At 43.6% G+C, this 19,424-nt stretch overlaps 1 protein-coding gene across 50 annotated transcripts in view; it reads left to right on the top strand.

Annotated features, from left to right (window-relative positions):
* The window catches only part of LOC118385537 (protein FAM102A-like), a 70,450-nt gene extending 51,810 nt beyond the window's left edge, over positions 1-18,640 (top strand). The window contains exons 5-19 of one of the 50 annotated variants that reach the window (XM_052521658.1): positions 4,359-4,475; positions 4,869-4,915; positions 5,190-5,362; positions 5,626-5,733; positions 6,333-6,561; positions 7,138-7,542; positions 7,806-7,945; positions 8,018-8,157; positions 8,380-8,449; positions 8,519-8,938; positions 9,607-9,676; positions 9,797-13,374; positions 13,607-13,664; positions 13,723-13,838; positions 13,912-18,640. In XM_052521658.1, coding sequence (XP_052377618.1) covers positions 4,359-4,475; positions 4,869-4,915; positions 5,190-5,362; positions 5,626-5,733; positions 6,333-6,561; positions 7,138-7,312 — 849 coding nt within the window. In that variant the 3' untranslated portion in view covers positions 7,313-7,542; positions 7,806-7,945; positions 8,018-8,157; ... (5 more) ...; positions 13,723-13,838; positions 13,912-18,640. The other 49 variants (XM_052521659.1, XM_052521695.1, XM_052521689.1 and 46 more) reach the window with 49 other exon arrangements.
* The last annotated feature ends 784 nt before the right edge of the window (positions 18,641-19,424 follow it).

Below are 19,424 nucleotides of genomic sequence, written 5' to 3'. Positions count from 1 at the left end.
GGAGAGAGAGAGAGGGAGACAGAGACAGAGAGAGGGAGAGAGAGAGAGGGAGAGGGAGACAGAGACAGAGAGAGAGAGAGACAGAGAGAGAGAGAGAGACAGAGAGAGAGAGAGAGAGAGAGAGAGAGAGACAGAGAGAGAGAGAGAGAGAGAGAGAGAGAGAGAGAGGGAGACAGAGACAGAGAGAGAGAGAGAGAGAGAGAGAGAGAGAGAGAGAGAGAGAGAGAGAGAGAGAGGGAGACAGAGACAGAGAGAGAGAGAGAGAGAGAGAGAGAGAGAGAGAGAGAGAGAGAGAGAGAGAGAGAGAGAGAGACAGAGAGAGAGAGAGAGAGAGAGAGAGAGAGAGAGAGAGGGAGACAGAGACAGAGAGAGAGAGAGAGAGAGAGAGAGAGAGAGAGAGAGAGAGAGAGGGGAGACAGAGACAGAGAGAGAGAGAGAGAGAGACAGAGAGAGAGAGAGAGAGAGAGAGAGAGAGAGAGAGAGAGAGAGACAGAGAGAGAGAGAGAGAGAGAGAGAGAGAGGGAGACAGAGACAGAGAGAGAGAGAGAGAGAGAGAGAGAGAGAGAGACAGAGAGAGAGGGAGGGAGACAGAGAGAGAGAAGAAAGGTTTTATGTTGTGTGTATTGTTGTGAATTGTTAGATACTACTGCACTGTTGGAGCTAGAAACACAAGCATTTTGCTACACCCGTAATAACATCTGCTAAACATGTGTATGTGACAAGTAAAATTAGATTTGATTAGAGATAACAAGAGAGATAATGATACCCTCGGTCAGCTTGCTCTGCAATTCACTAGCCACAGGGCCTGTGGCAGGGGAGTATAGGAGGTCTTTGGCATCTCTGGGTCTGTAGGCGTTTGACACAGAGGGCAAGAGGAAGATGACTGTGGAAAAGGACTATTAGTTCTCTAAGTTCTGATGTGTTTGCCCAGTCCTGCTTCCTCTCAGTAGTACAGGACAATGTCTGTCCAACTAACAGTAGTCTAGCTTGTCACTCAGACTCATGGCACTCCAGCCCAGAGATGTGTGTCAGAGATGGAGTGGCTGTGTCTGTGCGAAGATACTAAGCTAACAGTTTGTGAATGAAAATGCTCCAATACATACAACTATTGTGGATCCGATGAGAAAAGGTTTGTGATCCGCACATTGGTTGTGAAACCTTGTCTCCTGACCACGTCAAAGCAGTATGTCGATTCTAATGTGACTCACAGTTTAGATGACTGGCCAGCCTGGTTGATTAAAGGCCTCAGAGGCAAAAGTCTGGGGTTGTAAAAAACAAATGTGAACAAAAATGAATACAATACTTTTACTGGTGTTGACCATGAGTCAGTCGAACTTCAACCAAATAATTTGGCATCTCGACTGTATTGCTCTGACAAGTCTAGTTTTAGTCTAGTAATCTAGTTTTAAAGCTGCTTTCTGCTAGAAAGCTAATTATCTACCCATGGTCTTTCGCCTGTGGTCACCATACGTGTCCTTAAACTGTGGTGAGTCACACTTACCGGCTAATGACCATTAATTAGGTGACATTGAATAAAGAGGAAAAAGTGATGGCTTTATTTGCTGTATTTGCTAAGTCATAAATGCAACTTTACACTGTCGTAAGCATAACAGATATCATTAATAACTATTTCTGTCAGGATATGACACCTAACAACTTTTATTCACATTTTTTTTAATCCCCAAATAAGTTTATTTGATAGACATGACGAGCGTTATATTGTATACAATAAAACTAAGGCCTGGAAGAGGACCTACAATTAAGTTTCTATCATGGTTTCGGTGTCTGATGTGGTCTCATAAGCAACCATGACGCCAAATTGCGTAATCTTGTCACTAGGGAGGTAGTCACATGACTTCAAAGGCTCTACGTTGTCAGGGAAACAGTAAAAAGGTCAGTGTCATGTTTACCCAAGATTGTGCTTGTTTGTGTAGTGGTTGTGAATGTTGTCACAATGCTCGGGGCTGTATTTAGTGACTTTCCCCACTGAACATCATTTAAGTCAATATACCATTATTATAAAGACCAATATACCTTTATTATAAAGACCTCCGGATCAGTTTTGAGATTGATTAAGATTTGAGTGAGTCTGATTCCTGAATGCTAAACGAATCAATATGGAGCATAGCGAAGACAACAACTAGCAGGAAAACCTTAAGCCTCTATAAGTAAAGTATGCTGTTGAAATCCTGCTGTAATTCCCTCCTAGTTGAACCAACGCTACAACAGCACCACCCTGTCAGCAATGGTTTTTCTGGCTGGTCACATTATTATGTTATGGCATATTTGTGTTCTTCCGGATTGGCTGGAGGCTGAGAGAGAAAAGAGAAGGGGAGATGAAATGGATAGAAGAAGGAGAGAGAGAGAATAGGGAGATAAGGGGACAGAGAGAAAAGAGAAGGGGAGATGAAATGGATAGAAGGAGAGAGAGAGAATAGGGAGATAAGGGGACAGAGAGAAAAGAGAAGGGTCAGATGAAATGGATAGAAGAAGGAGAGAGAGAATAGGGAGATAACGGGACAGAGAGAAAAGAGAAGGGGAGATGAAATGGATAGAAGGAGAGAGAGAGAATAGGGAGATAAGGGGACAGAGAGAAAAGAGAGGGGAGATGAAATGGACAGAAGAAGGAGAGAATCCTCTCTTTTCACTGAGAGAGAATAGGGAGATAAGGGGACAGAGAGAAAAGAGAAGGGAGATGAAATGGATAGAAGAAGGAGAGAGAGAGAATAGGGAGATAAGGGGACAGAGAGAAAAGAGAAGGGGAGATGAAATGGATAGAAGGAGAGAGAGAGAATAGGGAGATAAGGGGACAGAGAGAAAAGAGAAGGGGAGATGAAATGGATAGAAGAAGGAGAGAGAGAGAATAGGGAGATAAGGGGACAGAGAGAAAAGAGAAGGGGAGATGAAATGGATAGAAGAAGGAGAGAGAGAGAATAGGGAGATAAGGGGACAGAGAGAAAAGAGAAGGGGAGATGAAATGGATAGGAGAGAGAGAATAGGGAGATAAGGGGACAGAGAGAAAAGAGAACGGGAGATGAAATGGATAGAAGGAGAGAGAGAATAGGGAGATAAGGGGAGAGAGAGAAAAGAGAAGGGGAGATTAAATGGATAGAAGAAGGAGAGAGAGAGAATAGGGAGATAACGGGACAGAGAAAAGAGAAGGGGAGATGAAATGGATAGAAGAAGGAGAGAGAGAGAATAGGGAGATAAGGGGACAGAGAGAAAAGAGAAGGGGAGATGAAATGGATAGAAGAAGGAGAGAGAGAATAGGGAGATAAGGGGACAGAGAGAAAAGAGAAGGGGAGATGAAATGGATAGAAGAAGGAGAGAGAGAGAATAGGGAGATAACGGGACAGAGAAAAGAGAAGGGGAGATGAAATGGATAGAAGAAGGAGAGAGAGAGAATAGGGAGATAAGGGGACAGAGAGAAAAGAGAAGGGGAGATGAAATGGATAGAAGAAGGAGAGAGAGAATAGGGAGATAAGGGGACAGAGAGAAAAAAAAGGGAAGAAGAGAGGAGACTGAGAGAAGTAGGTGAGGGAGCACTAGTTGTCCCTAATCGAGTGAGAGGCTTCACGGTTGGGTGACCTCGCCAGCCTCACATGGACAGTTATGTAACGGCTGTTTGGGGGTGTTAGCCCCTCGCGCACCTCCCACCCGGTAGAGTAGAAATACTGGAATGGCATGCCGAAAGCGAGAATACACGCCATGCTTATACAAAATGCATGATGTGTGTATGCGCCAGTCTCATTGGGGAGCTGGTTTGAAACCACCCATCTCACACTGAAAGGAAGCCTAAGTACAGCAATAGCAAGGGAAAGCCTTATTACAATGGGGCAGGTGTATTTAATGGATAGTTGGGAACCACATGAGTACCGGTATACCAGAGAATTGACATTCTATTCTGATAACAGTATACATATTTTCTATACGCAATTTGTTATCATTATCATCACCTCTCTTTCTTCCCTCTCTCTTCTCCCTTTCTCTCTCTGTTTCTCTCTGTTTCTCTCTCTCTCTGTTTCTCTCTCTCTCTCTGTTTCTCTCTCTCTCTGTTTCTCTCTCTGTTTCTCTCTCTGTTTCTCTCTCTCTGTTTCTCTCTGTTTCTCTCTCTGTTTCTCTCTCTCTCTCTCTGTTTCTCTCTCTCTGTTTCTCTCTCTCTCTGTTTCTCTCTCTGTTTCTCTCTCTCTGTTTCTCTCTCTCTCTGTTTCTCTCTCTCTCTCTCTCTGTTTCTCTCTCTCTGTTTCTTTCTGTTTCTCTCTCTCTCTCTCTCTCTCTCTCTCTCTCTCTCTCTCTCTCTCTCTCTCTCTCTCTCTCTCTCTCTCTCTGTTTCTCTCTCTCTTTCACCCTCCCTGCAGCTGGGCTTTGCTGACCTCAACATGGCAGAGTTTGCTGGCTCAGGCTCCACCGTGCACTGCTGTATTCTCGAGGGCTACGATACCAAGAACACTCGACAGGATAACTCCATTCTCAAGGTAACCACACACACACACACACGTTCAGATGAGCTCATCGAAGCCCCATGTGCAAAGACATGTCCTCTGCACTCTGCATAGAGAGATCAATCAAGGCCGTGCTGAGATTTGTTCAGGAAGTGTTCAGGTTGAATGAACGGTTAGCTTTCCCACTAGGCATTTAGAGTGGACAGTTATTTGCACAGTAAATGGATGAATAGACTGATCTTGTCAGGGGTCACTCTTTTGGCTTATTTTTTAACCTGACAGTTTTTAGCTGCCATACGTGCTGTAGTTTTGAATGCAATGAGGGGGGAAAAAACACTAGTTAAAGAGTTCTGTTGTAACATTTTACAATAATATCAATAAAGATGATGTATGATAATAATTATAATATTGTTGTCTTTTTTCTAGGTTACTATTGGAATCACACTTTTGTCAGGGGATCCCTGCTTTAAAACGTGAGTTGTACCTCTGGCGCCACCTTTTGGCCAAAATTGATATCATAAAATAAGTCACCTCAGATTCTGGATAGTCAAGATTTCCTGCTTTTACTCTCTTTCACTCTCATCCCAAAGAGTTTTCCTCATTCATTGTCTTTTCTGTCTTTTGGGGCTCTTGGTTAAAATGATATAAAATAGGATCCAATTAATATGTGTATTTAGTGCTTACTATGATTACTTCATAATACAACTACGAAATGATCTTATTGTTATTTGACCTTTGATCCTGCAGGCCCCCCAGCACGGCCAAGTCCGTCTCTATCCCGGGCCAGGACCCCTCCCTGCAGCTGGACTGTAAGGGCGAGGGCACCGATGCCAACTGTAACCCTCCCCCAGGGGCCGTCACCAGGACATCATCAGGACGGCCCCTCAAACCCAGACTCCCCTCAGCTCCTCTCAACGCTGGTACGACAGTGAATCACATCTGATTGCTGAAACTTTATTAAAGGGGCAATCTGCAGTTCAAACAAAAACAAAGCCCCAAAAAATATATATACCCAATGCAGATTTTCACTTTAATTTATTATCTTTGTATTATCTATTTAATCCTTTATTTGTGTATTTAAAAAAAAATAAGTTGACTCTCCTGTTGTCCATGAGGGACACCATTTGTTGAATTTTATGCCACAGAAGCTAACATCATCTTGTGTGTTGTGTTGTGGCTCCAGGTCTACCTAGGGAGCAGTTGGAACAGAACCTGTCCAGCCCAGATGAAGTGTTTCACACAGGACACTCCCGGAACTCCAGCTACGCCAGCCAGCAGAGCAAGATATCAGGTCAGTTAACTTCTTTAAGATTGCCAAACTTACTATTGTGTATGTTGGCAGGAGTAGGGTGAAGTGGCCCCTAGGCTCTGATCTTGGATCAGATTGTCATTTTCCCTACTAATGGTTAAGGTTAGGATTGGTGGAGGGGAAGCTGATTGTAGATCTGTACCAAGTGGCATTTCTGCCCTGGAGCATGTTGCCACAGGGCCATAGCTACTCAAGTCCCCCGTCCTGTCACCCCCCCAAATGCACTGACTTTCTTTATAACTACTACTTTATTGAGGGAAAATGTACTTGCTATGACTGTGATATGTGGTTCTCTCGCCCAGCTTTCATAAGATGAATGCACAAATTGTAAGTCACTTTGGATAAGAGCGTCTGCTAAATGTAAAAATGTCAGTCAGGGTGTTCATCTTAGCCTTGGACTAACTCAATATGGTTTGATTGAGTTGATCTAAAAGACTCCTTGATTTCATGGGGAGGAGAATGACGGATAAATAACACCTGTCATAGGGTTATATGACAATCCTGTGTGTGTCCTGTGTGTGCATGCACAGTGTGATGTCTGGGGGTCTAATATACTTGTATGCCCTCCCCTTGTCTCCCAGGCTACAGCACGGAACACTCTCGCTCCTCCAGCTTGACAGACCTCACCCACCACCGCAATGCCTCAACCAGCAGCAGTACCTCCGGGAGCCTGGGCACCCCTACCCAGACCCCCCACGTCTTCGCCCACCCCCTCGCAGCAGACCCCCAGACACCAGGAGAGCCAGGCACCAAGCCTGAGAGACCCATACGGCCCCTGCGGCCTGTCCTGCTCTCCAATAGACCCTCCAGGCAAGTCACAGCACACCACACATAGACAGACACAGACACAAACGCACACCACACATACAGACACACATACAGACACACACCACACATACAGACACACATACAGACACACACCACACATACAGACACACATACAGACACACACCACACATAGACAGACACAGACACAAACGCACACCACACATACAAACACACATACAGACACACATACAAAGACACACCACACATACAGACACACATACAAACACACAGACACACCACACATACAGACACACATACAAACACACAGACACACCACACATACAAACACACATACACACATTTATATTTTTCGAGGTCATTACATTTATTCCCAAATATCCAATCTGTTGCGGGGTTGCTGGTTACTTTTCCACAGTAACATATCGAACCCTGTTTCGGCGTACCGTGTCGTGGCGTATTACTGGTTAACTGCACCACAATCACTGATGACTGAGAGAGCCTCGATCAGGTGTTACTGGTTAACTGCACCACAATCACTGATGACTGAGAGAGCCTCGATCAGGTGTTGTTTGGTAACCATGTCATGTGACCTGCCAGGAGGAAGAAGGACTCTGTGGAAAGCCACCCCACCTGGGTGGACGACACGCGCATCGACGCCGACGACATTGTGGACAAGATCATCCAGAGCCAGAACTTTGCTGATGTCAACAACCATAAAGAAGGTATGTGGAGGGGGAGGAGCCATGATGGAACGGTGAAGACTAGTTGCTGATGTCATCAACCATAAAGAAGGTATGTGGAGGGGGAGGAGCCATGATGGAACGGTGAAGACTAGTTGCTGATGTCATCAACCATAAAGAAGGTATGTGGAGGGGGAGGAGCCATGATGGAACGGTGAAGACTAGTTGCTGATGTCAACAACCATAAAGAAGGTATGTGGAGGGGGAGGAGCCATGATGGAACGGTGAAGACTAGTTGCTGATGTCATCAACCATAAAGAAGGTATGTGGAGGGGAGGAGCCATGATGGAACGGTGAAGACTAGTTGCTGATGTCAACAACCATAAAGAAGGTATGTGGAGGGGAGGGAGCCATAAAGAAGGTATGTGGAGGGGAGGAGCCATGATGTGGAGGGGGAGGAGCCATGATGGAACGGTGAAGACTAGTTGCTGATGTCATCAACCATAAAGAAGGTATGTGGAGGGGATGGAGGAGCCATGATGGAACAGTGAAGACTAGTTGCTGATGTCATCAACCATAAAGAAGGTATGTGGAGGGGGAGGAGCCATGATGGAACGGTGAAGACTAGTTGCTGATGTCAACAACCATAAAGAAGGTATGTGGAGGGGGAGGAGCCATGATGGAACAGTGAAGACTAGTTGCTGATGTCAACAACCATAAAGAAGGTATGTGGAGGGGGGGAGCCATGATGGAACCATGGTGAAGACTAGTTGCTGATGTCATCAACCATAAAGAAGGTATGTGGAGGGGGAGGAGCCATGATGGAACGGTGAAGACTAGTTGCTGATGTCATCAACCATAAAGAAGGTATGTGGAGGGGGAGGAGCCATGATGGAACGGTGAAGACTAGTTGCTGATGTCATCAACCATAAAGAAGGTATGTGGAGGGAGGCTGAGCCATGAGCCATGATGGAACAGATGAAGACTAGTTGCTGATGTCAACAACCATAAAGAAGGTATGTGGAGGGGGAGGAGCCATGATGGAACAGTGAAGACTAGTTGCTGATGTCAACAACCATAAAGAAGGTATGTGGAGGGGAAGAGGATGCCATGATGGAACGGTGAAGACTAGTTGCTGATGTCAACAACCATAAAGAAGGTATGTGGAGGGGGAGGAGCCATGATGGAACGGTGAAGACTAGTTGCTGATGTCATCAACCATAAAGAAGGTATGTGGAGGGGAGGAGCCATGATGGAACGGTGAAGACTAGTTGCTGATGTCAACAACCATAAAGAAGGTATGTGGAGGGGGAGGAGCCATGATGGAACGGTGAAGACTAGTTGCTGATGTCATCAACCATAAAGAAGGTATGTGGAGGGGGAGGAGCCATGATGGAACGGTGAAGACTAGTTGCTGATGTCAACAACCATAAAGAAGGTATGTGGAGGGGGAGGAGCCATGATGGAACGGTGAAGACTAGTTGCTGATGTCAACAACCATAAAGAAGGTATGTGGAGGGGGAGGAGCCATGATGGAACGGTGAAGACTAGTTGCTGATGTCAACAACCATAAAGAAGGTATGTGGAGGGGGAGGAGCCATGATGGAACAGTGAAGACTAGTTGCTGATGTCAACAACCATAAAGAAGGTATGTGGAGGGGGAGGAGCCATGATGGAACGGTGAAGACTAGTTGCTGATGTCAACAACCATAAAGAAGGTATGTGGAGGGGGAGGAGCCATGATGGAACGGTGAAGACTAGTTGCTGATGTCATCAACCATAAAGAAGGTATGTGGAGGGGGAGGAGCCATGATGGAACGGTGAAGACTAGTTGCTGATGTCAACAACCATAAAGAAGGTATGTGGAGGGGGAGGAGCCATGATGGAACGGTGAAGACTAGTTGCTGATGTCATCAACCATAAAGAAGGTATGTGGAGGGGGAGGAGCCATGATGGAACGGTGAAGACTAGTTGCTGATGTCATCAACCATAAAGAAGGTATGTGGAGGGGGAGGAGCCATGATGGAACGGTGAAGACTAGTTGCTGATGTCATCAACCATAAAGAAGGTATGTGGAGGGGGAGGAGCCATGATGGAACAGTGAAGACTAGTTGTGAACATTGTGTATATATATTTTTTGTACCTTTATTTAACTAGGCAAGTCAGTTAAGAACAAATTCTTATTTACAATGATGGCCTACCCCGGGCCAAACCTTAACCCGGACGGACGACTCTGGGCCAATTGTGTTGATGGAATAGCTCATAGAAAATGACAACAGTGAGCCTGACCACACAGTGATAACGTTGTGCTTCTCACTATTTTATCCCTCTGTGTGCCCTCTCTCTCTCTCTCTTTCTTGTCTTTCATTCCTGCTTCCACACACAGACAGCAACCTCAGACTGTTTGTCAGCAAAGATGGAACTACAGCCCTGAGTGGGATACAACTGGGAAACAGGTGATTTGTGCATGCAAGATGATCTGTGTACAGTATGTTATGAGGATCAAGAACATATCACTTGTTAAGGTAATAAAAGAAAGAAATTAATCCCTTCCTCTTCTTATGTGTTTGCTGTAGTGTGATTGCTGGTGTCTTTGAGCCGGTAGTGATCGAGAGCCATTAGCGATGAAGATTGATGGATGTCAAATCGCTCTACCCCCCCCCCCCTCCCTCCATCTACATTTACATTTACATTTAAGTCATTTTAGCAGACGCTCTTATCCAGAGCGACTTACATCTCACTCATTCCCTCAGCTGGTGGGAAACGGGTACATGGGGGACACTGAAGACAACTCCACTGTTTTGAACTGTTTTGTGTGTGTGTGTGTGTGTGTGTGTGTGTGTGTGTGTGTGTGTGTGTGTGTGTGTGTGTGTGTGTGTGTGTGTGTGTGTGTGTGTGTGTGTGTGTGTGTGTGTGTGTGTGTGTGTGTGTGTGTGTGCGCGCACACGACTGGCTGCCTTTTGTTCTACACCACTTCAACAAACACCACTAGACAACATTACATTACATTTACATTTACATTTAAGTCATTTAGCAGACGCTCTTATCCAGAGCGACTTACAAATTGGTGCATTCACCTTATGACATCCAGTGGAACAGCCACTTTACAATAGTGCATCTAAATCTTTTAATGTGACAACAGATGTAACCATTTAAGCAGATATTTAAGGTGATGGAGGTGGGAGGTGCGACGTATGAATAATCCATTAATGTAGAAAAGCTTTTAAAATCGATGCTTTCGTCTGGGGGGCCGTAGGTGTGAAGTGTGCAATGTACTTGATAGAGAGAGAAATGGGAAACCATCGCATCGTGGAAATTGTAGTGCAACACTGAAAACCAGGAAAAGGCATTGGAGTCAAATGTGGCTCCTCAAGTTGGAACGTAATGGTTTACCCCATGTTGGAACGTAATGGTTTACCCCATGTTGGAACGTAATGGTTTACCCCATGTTGGAACGTAATGGTTTAACCCAAGTTGGAACGTAATGGTTTACCCCATGTTGGAACGTAATGGTTTACCCCATGTTGGAACGTAATGGTTTACCCCATGTTGGAAAGTAATGGTTTACCCCATGTTGGAACGTAATGGTTTACCCCATGTTGGAACGTAATGGTTTACCCCAAGTTGGAACGTAATGGTTTACCCCATGTTGGAACGTAATGGTTTACCCCATGTTGGAACGTAATGGTTTACCCCATGTTGGAACGTAATGGTTTACCCCATGTTGGAACGTAATGGTTTACCCCATGTCGGAACGTAATGGTTTACCCCATGTTGGAACGTAATGGTTTACCCCATGTTGGAACGTAATGGTTTACCCCAAGTTGGAACGTAATGGTTTACCCCATGTTGGAACGTAATGGTTTACCCCATGTTGGAACGTAATGGTTTACCCCATGTTGGAAAGTAATGGTTTACCCCATGTTGGAACGTAATGGTTTACCCCATGTTGGAACGTAATGGTTTACCCCAAGTTGGAACGTAATGGTTTACCCCATGTTGGAACGTAATGGTTTACCCCATGTTGGAACGTAATGGTTTACCCCATGTTGGAATGTAATGGTTTACCCCATGTTGGAACGTAATGGTTTACCCCATGTTGGAACGTAATGGTTTACCCCAAGTTGGAACGTAATGGTTTACCCCATGTTGGAACGTAATGGTTTACCCCATGTTGGAACGTAATGGTTTACCCCATGTTGGAACGTAATGGTTTACCCCATGTTGGAACGTAATGGTTTACCCCATGTTGGAACGTAATGGTTTACCCCAAGTTGGAACGTAATGGTTTACCCCATGTTGGAACGTAATGGTTTACCCCATGTTGGAACGTAATGGTTTACCCCAAGTTGGAACGTAATGGTTTACCCCATGTTGGAACGTAATGGTTTACCCCATGTTGGAACGTAATGGTTTACCCCATGTTGGAACGTAATGGTTTACCCCATGTTGGAACGTAATGGTTTACCCCATGTTGGAACGTAATGGTTTACCCCATGTTGGAACGTAATGGTTTACCCCATGTTGGAACGTAATGGTTTACCCCATGTTGGAACGTAATGGTTTACCCCATGTTGGAACGTAATGGTTTACCCCATGTTGGAACGTAATGGTTTACCCCATGTTGGAACGTAATGGTTTACCCCATGTTGGAACGTAATGGTTTACCCCATGTTGGAACGTAATGGTTTACCCCATGTTGGAACGTAATGGTTTACCCCATGTTGGAATGTAATGGTTTACCCCATGTTGGAACGTAATGGTTTACCCCATGTTGGAACGTAATGGTTTACCCCATGTTGGAACGTAATGGTTTACCCCATGTTGGAACGTAATGGTTTACCCCATGTTGGAACGTAATGGTTTACCCCATGTTGGAACGTAATGGTTTACCCCATGTTGGAACGTAATGGTTTACCCCATGTTGGAACGTAATGGTTTACCCCATGTTGGAACGTAATGGTTTACCCCATGTTGGAACGTAATGGTTTACCCCATGTTGGAACGTAATGGTTTACCCCATGTGTACCATTTCGTGTATCAATTCAAATGAGGGAGCTAAAACCAAGAAAGATGTAATGGTTTACCCCATGTTGGAACGTAATGGTTTACCCCATGTTGGAACGTAATGGTTTACCCCATGTTGGAACGTAATGGTTTACCCCATGTTGGAACGTAATGGTTTACCCCATGTTGGAACGTAATGGTTTACCCCATGTTGGAACGTAATGGTTTACCCCATGTTGGAACGTAATGGTTTACCCCATGTTGGAACGTAATGGTTTACCCCATGTTGGAACGTAATGGTTTACCCCATGTTGGAACGTAATGGTTTACCCCATGTGTACCATTTCGTGTATCAATTCAAATGAGGGGAGCTAAAACCAAGAAAGATGTAATGGTTTACCCCATGTTGGAACGTAATGGTTTACCCCATGTGTACCATTTTGTGTATCAATTCAAATGAGGGGAGCTAAAACCAAGAAAGATGTGGGGAAATTGTACAGAACATTTGAACTAGGCTTCAATGGGTTTTCAATGTGAAATGTTCTATTCGCGATGAACCCCTTTGCAATCCTCAGACTACAGAACAACAACACTAGACCTGGGGCTAAAAGTTACTGTATAGCCCAAATAACCCATGTTATAGAATTATAAAGTTATAGAATATATGAATAATTATGTAATATGACAATAGATAATATTTATATATACGGACCTGAGAAAGAGAAAGGTATGCACATGAGGCTGGCCATATGCAACTGTACATACTGCCATCGTCTGTGTGATTCATCAATTACTCTCGGTAAATGCAGGTAGGGTTGGTAATGGATGAGTCTAGTCTACGGCCTTGGTCCTCCTCCCTTGGCTACTTTACATAGTCTGCTTTACGTCCTTAAAGTCAAATACTGTCCTGAAATTCACCAGCTGGCTTGGTGTCTATACTGTAAAAGTAGGAAAATCAGACTCAACTTTTCTTGGTTTCTCTAATTTTTGTTGTTAGTCATGTGTCTGTCTCAGGATATATGGATGGTGGGTTACCCTGTACTGTTTTGTCCCTGGCCTGTCATGTATGTCACACCGAAATTGATTTGAGTCACCACGCCCATGACATCAGTCCGTGTTCTCAAGGACAGGAGCTGTCTGTTACCAGGTTACACCCATCCCCTTCTGGATTGGTGTTCTCAAGGACAGGATCTGTCTGTTACCAGGTTACACCCATCCCCTTCTGGATTGGTGTTCTCAAGGACAGGATCTGTCTGTTACCAGGTTACACCCATCCCCTTCTGGATTGGTGTTCTCAAGGACAGGAGCTGTCTGTTACCAGGTTACACCCATCCCCTTTTGGATTGGTGTTCTCAAGGACAGGATCTGTCTGTTACCAGGTTACACCCATCCCCTTCTGGATTGGTGTTCTCAAGGACAGGAGCTGTCTGTTACCAGGTTACACCCATCCCCTTTTGGATTGGTGTTCTCAAGGACAGGAGCTGTCTGTTACCAGGTTACACCCATCCCCTTCTGGATTGGTGTTCTCAAGGACAGGAGCTGTCTGTTACCAGGTTACACCCATCCCCTTTTGGATTGGTGTTCTCAAGGACAGGAGCTGTCTGTTACCAGGTTACACAGGTTACACCCTGTTATCCCCCCTTCTGGATTGGTGTTCTCAAGGACAGGAGCTGTCTGTTACCAGGTTACACCCATCCCCTTTTGGATTGGTGTTCTCAAGGACAGGATCTGTCTGTTACCAGGTTACACCCATCCCCTTCTGGATTGGTGTTCTCAAGGACAGGATCTGTCTGTTACCAGGTTACACTCATCCCCTTTTGGATTGGTGTTCTCAAGGACAGGAGCTGTCTGTTACCAGGTTACACCCATCCCCTTTTGGATTGGTGTTCTCAACAAACCAATGTTTACAGTGTGATGCAAAAGGAAACTCGACCGCATGTTATTTCAAACTTGCTTTCTCGCTGCAAGGGAAGAGTATTGTTTTTTTTTAAACCTGGTTACTGATTTTGATTGAATTGGGACCCATAACATGTTGTTAAGTTACTGAAGTGGGGTACTAAAGTTAGCCAGCTAACATCATAGTCCTTCTTTGTGAGGTACTTTCTATGTGGCCTTGGCCACATGAGCTGTCCAACTGTTGCCATTCCACGTCAGTCGCAATATCACCCGAGATGTTGACTCGTTATCAAGCAAAATCAACCTACAAGTGAATAAGGGTTGTAATGATACAACTGACAGCATCTGGTCATCTTCTCCAAAATGACCAAGCTATTCTATTTCCTGGGGGGGAAATGTAATTTCATTTCTGTCGCCCCCGGATCTTGAATGTGTTAGAAGAACATTGCATTGTAGGTATGGTGTAGTCAGAGCCAATCAGAGCCAATGAGTCAGTCTCATGCAGCTGCCCCATGTGGCACAATGCACCTGGTGTGCACTGGCTTAACAACGGAGGGTTTTCAGAAGAAGCTCCACCCTCATCCCCAAATGACAATGTCCTTTTGTATGCGTGTTTGTGCCTGTGTGCCTGCGTACGTCTTTGTGAGGGAGGGAGAGGGAACCAAAACGTGGGAGTTTGTGTGCGTACATCTGCATATTGTGCGTGTGTATGTCCGTGTGTGTGTCTGTCTGCACATGCATGTTTGTGCATGTGTGTATGTCTGTGCTGCAAACAAATGTGCGTGTGCAAGTCGAATTGTTTATGTGTGCAGAAATCAGAACAGCTTGCCACTCGCCTGTCTTACGGTTCTTGACCCCTGAGTATCCTTTCAGTTGATCTGAGTCAACTCAGCAGGAATACAGACCTAATGCATAGCCTGTCTTACGGTTCTTGACCCCTGAGTATCCTTTCAGTTGATCTGAGTCAACTCAGCAGGAATACAGACCTAATGCATAGCCTGTCTTACGGTTGTTGACCCCTGAGTATCCTTTCAGTTGATCTGAGTCAACTCAGCAGGAATACAGACCTAATGCATAGCCTGTCTTACGGTTCTTGACCCCTGAGTATCCTTTCAGTTGATCTGAGTCAACACAGCAGGAATACAGACCTAATGCATAGCCTGTCTTACGGTTCTTGACCCCTGAGTATCCTTTCAGTTGATCTGAGTCAACACAGCAGGAATACAGACCTAATGCATAGCCTGTCTTACGGTTCTTGACCCCTGAGTATCCTTTCAGTTGATCTGAGTCAACTCAGCAGGAATACAGACCTAATGCATAGCCTGTCTTTTCGCCCTTAGTCTGCTTAATTAAAATGTCTTTCAAAGGAAAAAGTGACAATGGGCTTTTATCTACCCACATTTATCCTCTACATACTGTGTCTTCCTAACAAGGATGTTTTATTTACACCACACCAGACATTCATAGCGTACTGAGATTTGACATTCAGAGGCATAGAGAGAAACTGTCCTAAATGTCCTGGCCCTTGAAAAATAACATTTGTATTTTTGTGCCGTTGCAATGTTTTTGTTTCACTCTCCAATGTGCATAATTGACATTGTAGATGTTGCTGTTTATACTGTGTGGGTGTACTCTTGAAAAAAAGGAAACATTAAATGCATAAGCTAAAACTCCTCTGACATGAATACACATGCATGGGAAAATGTTAACGACACAGACATTCTTCTTAGCTTTATTTTAATGTGTCACATTGATGTGGACCATTCACCTCTATTTCATTAACTTGATATACAGTGGGGCAAAAAAGTATTTAGTCAGCCACCAATTGTGCAAGTTCTCCCACTTAAAAAGATGAGAGAGGCCTGTAATTTTCATCATAGGTACACTTCAAATGTGACAGACAAAATGAGAAGGAAATAAATCCAGAAAATCACATTGTAAGATTTTTAATGAATTTATTTGCAAATTATGGTGGAAAATAAGTATTTGGTCACCTACAAACAAGCAAGATTTCTGGCTCTCACAGACCTGTAACTTCTTCTTTAAGAGGCTCCTCTGTCCTCCACTCGTTACCTGTATTAATGTCACCTGTTTGAACTTGTTATCAGTATAAAAGACAGCTGTCCACAACCTCAAACAGTCACACTCCAAACTCCACTATGGCCAGGACCAAAGAGCTGTCAAAGGACACCAGAAACAAAATTGTAGACCTGCACCAGGCTGGGAAGACTGAATCTGCAATAGGTAAGCAGCTTGGTTTGAAGAAATCAACTGTGGGAGCAATTATTAGGAAATGGAAGACATACAAGACCACTGATAATCTCCCTCGATGTGGGGCTCCACGCAATATCTCACCCCGTGGGGTCAAAATGATCACAAGAACGGTGAGAAAAAATCCCAAAACCACACGGGGGGACCTAGTGAATGACCTGCAGAGAGCTGGGACCAAAGTAACAAAGCCTACCATCAGTAACACACTACGCCACCAGGGACTCAAATCCTGCAGTGCCAGACGTGTCCCCCTGCTTAAGCCAGTACATGTCCAGGCCCATCTGAAGTTTGCTAGAGAGCATTTGGATGATCCAGAAGAAGATTGGGAGAATGTCATATGGTCAGATGAAACCAAAATATAACTATTTGGTAAAAAACTCAACTCGTCGTGTTTGGAGGACAAAGAATGCTGAGTTGCATCCAAAGAACACCATACCTACTGTGAAGCATGGGGGTGGAAACATGCTTTGGGGCTGTTTTTCTGCAAAGGGACCAGGACAACTGATCCATGTAAAGGAAAGAATGAATGGGGCCATGTATCGTGAGATTTTGAGTGAAAACCTCCTTCCATCAGCAAGGGCATTGAAGATGAAACGTGGCTGGGTCTTTCAGCATGACAATGATCCCAAACACACCGCCCGGGCAACGAAGGAGTGGCTTCGTAAGAAGCATTTCAAGGTCCTGGAGTGGCCTAGCCAGTCTCCAGATCTCAACCCCATAGAAAATCTTTGGAGGGAGTTGAAAGTCCATGTTGCTCAGCAACAGCCCCAAAACATCATTGCTCAAGAGGAGATCTGCATGGAGGAATGGGCCAAAATACCAGCAACAGTGTGTGACAGAAAACCTTGTGAAGACTTACAGAAAACGTTTGATCTCTGTCATTGCCAACAAAGGGTATATAACAAAGTATTGAGATACACTAATGTTATTGACCAAATACTTATTTTCCACCATAATTAAATAATCAAATAAATTAATTAAAAATCCTACAATGTGATTTTCTGGATTTTTTTTCTCATTTTGTCTGTCATAGTTGAAGTGTGCCTATGATGAAAATTACAGGCCTCTCTCATCTTTTTAAGTGGGAGAACTTGCACAATTGGTGGCTGACTAAATACTTTTTTGCCCCTTTGTAGGTAAGACACTGAATCTGAGTATTTTAACAGGGGCTTTTACAACAAATCTACTATCTTTCTTTCACTCTGCCTCTCATTACATTACACTGTCTCTGAGGTGGTATAATGATAATTTGTATTAATGATAAACTGATAATAGTTCTAATGTCAAACACTTAATTCGTATATTAGTTGTTTGTATTTCCAAACCAGCTGGCTGGTTTACTTTTTGTATGCAGCAGAGATGTATTGAAAAACCTGTGCTCTTCTTTGTAACACTAAAAAAATCTAGTATACAATTTTGTTTTGGTCTTCTCTAGAGTTGAAATAATTGATTGTTTCTGATTCTCCTGCTACTGATTGTATGTGTACAAGAGGGCTTGTTGTATATTCCTTGTATTGTTTGGGTTCTGTTTTCAGTACGTGACTGTTTGTAACCAGAGTAGAACCATGTTAACATGAGGTTCTGCTGCCATGAATGGAGCGCCAAGGATTTTATCCTGCATATTTGAAATATGAATGAGTCAACACAGGGTGCGATTTTCTCTGGTGCAGCACATCATCAGATATGTGTCATTGCATTTTAAATCTGCCAGAGTATCCCCTCCTTGTTGTGGGTTGAATAACTTGGTACAGTAGGTAGAGGATGGCAGTCAACACTCTGAGATTGCTCTCTGAAAGATAGAGGGGGAGTACTGTAAATCACTTTCATGGTTCAAAACCTCACATGGGCCTTTCCTGAGGCTCATCAGCTCAGTAGGTAGAAGAACCATGATTGAACGGGGACCAGATATGCTATTCCAAGATTCATAACAGCACATAGGTCTGGACAACTATCTTGACTATTGAAATTACCATTTTATCAGACTTTCCAGAATTATTGTGAGATATTTATTTTACACATACACTTACAGGATTGCGCCAAAGTTTTCTCATCTTAATTTTTTCTCCTAAAATCTATTTATTCTATCACTTTAAACTCACATGTGGAGGTACACTGTGGCATGATGAATTGGAACTATATTTCTACACACTATTCTAATGTTTCCTATTTTAGATTGTAAATGTCTAGTGGAACAGTGTAAATGTCATATTTTGTGGAAATAAAATTATTGTTGGGCATCTGAAAAACTTTTGGGCTGATTTATTACACATCCATACTACAATGTAGCTCAGAATTTCATATAGGAGTCTATACCTCGGTGATGATCATGCTGTTACTTTGACTCCATCTTGTAGTGTAAATATGTCTGAGTTACATGTGTACACTAGGATCTCAAGGACACACCCATCACTTACATGTGATCGAGATGTCTGGTCATGAATCCTCCAGCTGGTACATGTTGGGTGGCCACATTCACATTTACCAAAGAGGATGTTGAAATAGATTCATAGGTGGTATTACTCTATTATGGGTAGGCCTACTAATTTGAGAGGTAACCCAACAGCAATGGACAAATGGCAGTGGTGGGGTGGAAAAAGTACCCATATTTTCACACTTGAGTAAAAGTGAAGCTACCTTAACAGAAAGTTACTCAAGTAAAAAGCGAAAGTCACCCAGTAAAATATTACTTGAGTAAAAGTCAAAGTATTTGCAGTGGTGGAAAAAGTACCCAATTGTCATATTTGAGTAAAAGTAAAGATACCGTAATAAAAAATGAGTCAAGTAAAAGTGAAAGTCACCCAGTAAAATACTACTTGAGTAAAAGTCTAAAAGTATTTGGTTTTAAATATACATAAGTATCAAAAGTAATAGTATAAATAATTTCAAATTCCTTATATTAAGCAAATCAGACAGCAACATTTTCTAGATGTTTTTTTATTTATGTATAGCCAGGTGCACACTCTAACACTCAGACATCATTTACAAACTAAGCATGTGTGTTTAGTGAGTCTACCAGATCAAAGGCAGGGG

This window comes from Oncorhynchus keta, chromosome 6 (genome assembly GCF_023373465.1).
Source record: "Oncorhynchus keta strain PuntledgeMale-10-30-2019 chromosome 6, Oket_V2, whole genome shotgun sequence".
Classification (NCBI taxonomy): Eukaryota; Metazoa; Chordata; class Actinopteri; order Salmoniformes; family Salmonidae; genus Oncorhynchus; species Oncorhynchus keta.
Note: the sequence above shows the minus strand (reverse complement) of the source record. Positions and strands in the feature narration are given on the sequence as shown.